The 5,181-nt window shown below is 63.2% G+C and overlaps 1 protein-coding gene across 4 annotated transcripts in view; it reads right to left on the reverse strand.

The window, feature by feature from the left end:
- Window positions 1-1,107: 1,107 nt before the first annotated feature.
- The window catches only part of ZMAT5 (zinc finger, matrin-type 5), a 19,557-nt gene continuing 15,483 nt past the window's right edge, over window positions 1,108-5,181 (reverse strand). For all 4 annotated transcript variants that reach the window (XM_015562885.1, XM_006762065.2, XM_006762064.2 and 1 more), the window contains 2 exons: window positions 4,947-5,058; window positions 1,108-1,497 (listed from right to left, as the gene is read on the reverse strand). In XM_015562885.1, coding sequence (XP_015418371.1) covers window positions 1,368-1,497; window positions 4,947-5,058 — 242 coding nt within the window. In that variant the 3' untranslated portion in view covers window positions 1,108-1,367. The remainder of the gene's footprint in view (window positions 1,498-4,946; window positions 5,059-5,181) is intronic.

Consider the following 5,181-nt stretch of genomic DNA (forward strand, 5'->3'; position numbering starts at 1 on the left):
CGCCTCCTGTACTTCGGGGCCTGGATGTCCGGCAACCTCGCCCGCCCTTGCATGGGGCTGTGGCCCAGCTGTGGAGGGCCTGGGGGCGGCTCTGAGGACGGCCTCCAGCCCCGCCAGCACCCTGCCCCTGCCTTGCCTCACCCTGGCCTGTATGTAGCACTAACTCCTCCCATGTCGAGGGGCTCCTGGGAGAGGAGGAACTGGTACAGGGCCCAGGAGCTGCTGCGGCCCCTCAGGCAGGAAGAGGCCCTGGTGCCCAGGGCCAACAGCTAGCCTGACCCTGGTCCCTGAGGTTTGGGTCAGGCAGGGGGTGGACAGCCTCTTCCTGGGGAGGGGGCATTGGCTAAGGGCCCTGGCCTTCTGCTGGGCCCCATTCTCTGACCCTCCTTATACTCAAACCCAGCCTGTCACACACCCAAGGGGCCAGAGAATCAGCCATTTCACAGGTGAGGGCTCAGAGGGTCCCCAGATTTGGCCTCAGTTCCCACATCAACAGGGTTTCCAGGGAGGGCAGAAGCTCCCAGAGGAGCGGGCAACTGAGGTGGCCCTGCAGTCCCCCCACACTGCGTTCCCCCCAAGAGGCCCCTTGCCTGAGGCCACATTGCCCCTCCCACCCCACACAGAGCATAGAGCTGGAGTATAGTGAGGAGGAAGCAGAGGGGCCGAGAGCTCCCACTGGCCGGGCCTCCTCCCAGGCAGCCGCCTTGCGGGGCTCAGGCTGTGCCGTGAAGCTCACCCAGGCTGCTCTTTCAAGCCCAGGGCCTGTGTTCCTGGGCTCCCCATTCTCCACACCGACCAGGCTGGAGACCCAGCTCATCCCTGCCCCAGCTGAGCCATGTCACGCTCGGGCACCAGCTCAGCACGGGCAGATGTGGGGGCCGGGAATGGCAGACCGAGCCCGTGAGCTCTCTCCCCAGATCTGGAGCCGCTTCTCAAACGGGTGATGGTCGCAGCCACACTGGCCACCCTCTTCCGGCCCCCCAGGGAGCAGGGCAGCCAGCGCGGTCGCCCTGGAGAAGACGACCTGTCACTCCAATCTGCCCATCTTCTGACCAGAGGCCAGAGCACGGAGCCGAGGGCACCGGGCAAGGGGGAAGCGTAGCCATATCGCCGTAGTGACACTTTCTTTATAAACATCCAACAGGAAGTTTCCTCACCCGTCTCATCAAGACGTCCCATGAGGGAGGGAGGGTGGCGCTGACTGGCCAGGGCCAGGGCTGCACCTGGTGGGGGTGCTCCTGCGCCTCAGCCGGGCCAGGCTCTGTGGGGCACAGCAGGAGGGAACCCCAGCTTCCCCAGCAGGAGCCCTTATTTCTACTGTGACTGCAGTGGGAGCTGACCCGGAGGGGGCCAGGGTGGATGAGGGACTAGCCCCACTGGACGCGGGGCTGCAGGGGCCAGCCCCCCGGTGGGGGTGCCCGCAGAGATGGCGGCAGCTCCTGGATGGGTGGCCAGCCGACTGGGTACTGGAAGACGATGGCTCTGATGGGCTCAGCCCTAGAGAGAAGGAGAAGGCAGAGGATCAGTGGGGCATGGCCAGGCAGGCCCAGGCTGGGGCATTGCCCCGCTCACCCTCCTGCCGCCCGGCTGTGCAGGAGGGTAGACCTTTCTGGAAAGCAGAGCCTCAGAAACATGCAGGCCCCTTGAGCCAGGAACCTCACCTCCAGGAATGAGCCCAGCGCAGAGCGGGGTATGGGTGGGGATTGAGGGGCTGGAAAGAACCTGTGTGTCCACCTGCGGGGACTGATTATCTACATATGCACGTCCACAGCAGTGAATGCCACGCAGCCTGTGTAATGAAGGCGGACCTCTATGCACTGACGAGGAAGGGATCCTGATGTAGGTGTGAGTAGTAGACAAAGCAGCTTATAAAATAATGTATATAGCATGATACTATTTTTGTTTAAAGATATACAACATATATAAATGCATAAAAAACCCGGAAAACAACCAAATGGTCGCAGTGGTTCTATCAGAGTGGTGCGATTACGGGTGTTTTGTGGTTTTTGACTTTTTTATACTATTTAAGAAAAGTTTTACAGGCACGCAAGCCTTTGAAATCCCCCCCCCCCCAAAAAAAATTGTATAACTTAAAAAAAAAAAAGTCATTTCTCAAGCTATTCCCTCTCCTACCCCTGGAGCCACATCTGGGGAATCCGGGGCCTGTGTGAATGGCTGCCCTGGTGCCCAGTTGGGGCCCCCTGTCCTGAGGACGGAGGTGCAGAGGCAGCTCCCCCACCAACTGTCCCACGTTCCAGTCCCTCTGGGCGTGACCCCTACTCAGGCTGCCGCTCCAGGGAGCACTGTGGCCGGCCGCCTGTGAGCGGTCTGGAGAGGACTCAGGCCTCGGGTGGAGCTGGGGGACTTGGGGCAGGAGGCCTAGCAGTCTGCCTCGCGTACCCACCCCCAGCCCCTCTGGGGGCCTGACCAGCTGAACAGAGCCCATCTGAGGACTGTGGGCGGCCCGGGCGCGGCTCTGGGGCCTCTGGCTGGGAGAGGACGGGGAATCCCTGCTCGGCGGCTTGCTGCTTGTGGGGAAGCGCAGAAAGCAGCTCCCAGCATGACTTACGGCTCTGGGGAGATTCATAAACTCCCCAGCGGCAGAGAAGGGTGGGGTTGGGGAGGCTCCACGGTTGCTGGCAGGGACAGCCCCAGCTGCCAGCCAAGCCAGGGCTCCCGGCAGGGTTGGGGTGACCCCCATTCTCCACAGAGGGTGTGATCCCGGGAGCCCCTCCCCATGAGCCTCAGCCCCCTTTTCTAGGAGGAACAGATGACTGGGCAGCTGGGCCTCAGCCCCGAGGCCTTCCACCAGGAGCCCCTGAAGTGCGCCCCCGGCCCCGCCCAGGGCAGATGGGGACCCTGAGCTGCACAGTGGCCTGTCTGTCCCGTGCACAAGGACGGGAGCAGCCCTCATGTCGCCCAGCCCTGGTCTCAATCAGAAGGAAAGAGTTCAGGAGGTACGTGGGCTGCAGCTGCAGCGCCAGCCCGGAGCAGGGTGCAAAGGGGGAGATTAGAAGGGATAAAGGCACAATCTGAAGAGCCAACAACAGAGGGCAGGGACCAGCACTGGCCTCGCTGGGGGATTAGTCCGCTTGGCTGAGGCCAGCCCCTCCCTCCCCACCGCTGCTCTGGGCAGGTCCCTCAGGGTCAAGAACCTGGCACAACGCCCCAGGCTGCCCCCCCACCCAGCCTCCATCCCCCCTTTTACAGGACAGGCTCCCCTGGAGGCTCTGCTTAGCAGGAAAAGGGCCTTTGAGTCTGGGTGGCCCCAGGGGAGGAAACAGACACCCAGGGAGGCAGGGGGGTCACCAGACCAGTGCCCACAGTGGCCCACAGCACTAATACAGGAAACAGTCCTCCAGGCCGGGGACCCTGCTCCCCAAATGCTCTCATTTGTCCACGTGTCATCCAGTGCCAGGCCCACATGACAACACTGCAAGCTCAGGGCCGTGAGGGGAGGCCTGGGGCTGGAAGAGGGGTCTTAGCTGAGCCTGAGGATGCGTCCGACTCTGCAGGCGTGGCGGGGTGGGAGCAGCTACAGGCCGAGGAAAACAGCGGGCGCAGGTGCCCCTAAGTCAGAAACACCCGCCACAGCGAAGGCGCTGCCAAGCGTCCAGTGGTACTGACATGGAGGCCAGATGGCAGAGGTGAGAAGGCGGCCCCCAGGGGCCGGGGAGGGGGCAGGGAAGTTCCACCAGAGGTGGAGGGAGCCCAGGAGGGTTTAAGCAAGGCCAGGCCAGTGTGTGGTTTAGAAGCTTCTGGGCTGTTGTGCGGACAAGCTGGAGGAGCAGAGGGGAGGCAGGAGACTGGGGGGGTAGGGGGGGGCTGAGACGAGGAGCGACTGGTGTTTGAAGGTCACAGAGAGCCTGCTTCCAGGGCTGCCTCGAGTGGAGGAGACGTGGGGAACAGAGCGAGGCAGAGGAGGCCGCAGACAAGGGGAGCCGGCTCCAGCCCACCTCCGGCCTCCCTCGGGGGCAGAGCCCAACGCTCTGGGGCCCAGGATTCGGGTGTCATTTTTCACAAGAGCAGCCTGCAGGCGAGGGCAGCAAGGGCACAGACAAGAACAAATGTTCCTCTCCCTCCTAACGGCCCTTGTTTCCCAAGGCTGGACAGGCCTGTGCTGCCCGGAGAGTAATCCATTTTGGCTCCGAGCCTGCAGGAGGCAGGTGGACGGCAGGTGGACACGGAGAATAAGTGGTTGCTGGGAGAGCAGGTCCCCAGGAAGGGGCTGGGGGAGAGGTTCACGTCCTCTAGAGTCTAGGGGTCCCCAGCTGCAGGTTCTATTCCAGAAACAGCAGGGAGGTGAGCAGCGGGGGAGGGAACGTGACTTAGGGAGCTCTGCGCTGGGCGCCCAGGCAGCTGGCTAACCCCCAAGGAGACGTGTGGACGGAGCGGGAGAGAGCTCTCTGGGGGCCCCCAACCGGCCGAAGAAGCCTGAGGTGCAGAACATAAATCCCTGGACCAGGGGGAAGGGATGGCCCAACATCTGCGTCACTTCTGTGCTGTATCTTTTCAAAGGGGAGGGACAAAAACTTGGCGCGGATGTAAAACAAAGGTGAAAAGCTATGAAAGTCAATTGTAAAGTAGCCTAACGACTCTCTAGATGGGAACACTGAGAAGGCAAGAAGCCTGACCTGCCCCCTCTGGCGGTGCCGGGGGGAAGGCCTCCTCCCCTAGACTGCCCAGTCGGGCGTCCTAGGCTCAGGCCAGGCCGCTGTCCCATGAAGCCACGCCACAGAGATAACTGGGTGTGAGGCATGGAGGTCCAGGGCGGGGAGCCCTCGGGGAGCTCTGCCGGGGGAGCAGGAGTCCCTGTCAGTGCCGAGGCCTGGGCACTTCATGGAGATTGCTCAGCTTCAGGCCAGGGCGGGCTGGCGGGGGTCCTGCCCCCGGAGGGGAGGGCACGGGAGGAGGGCACGGGAAGAGGGCATGCAGGGGGCCGGTACCTGCTGCTGGGGGCCGAGCTCAGCCGCTTGGCTCTCTTCTCCAGCCAGTCCTCCAGATGGCCCTCGGGGAGGTCAGTGATGTCCAGAGGCCACTCCCTGGCCCGCCGCTCCTCTGTGGGAATGGGGAGACAGAGGCGAGTGAGGGCAGGTTCACCCCGACCTGAATCCCAGCCAGAGCCTTCCTGGGAGGGAGCAGGCGGGGAGCGAGGAGCAGCCGCGGGCCTGTCCCCACCGC

This window comes from Myotis davidii, unplaced genomic scaffold (assembly GCF_000327345.1).
Source record: "Myotis davidii unplaced genomic scaffold, ASM32734v1 scaffold478, whole genome shotgun sequence".
NCBI lineage: Eukaryota > Metazoa > Chordata > Mammalia > Chiroptera > Vespertilionidae > Myotis > Myotis davidii.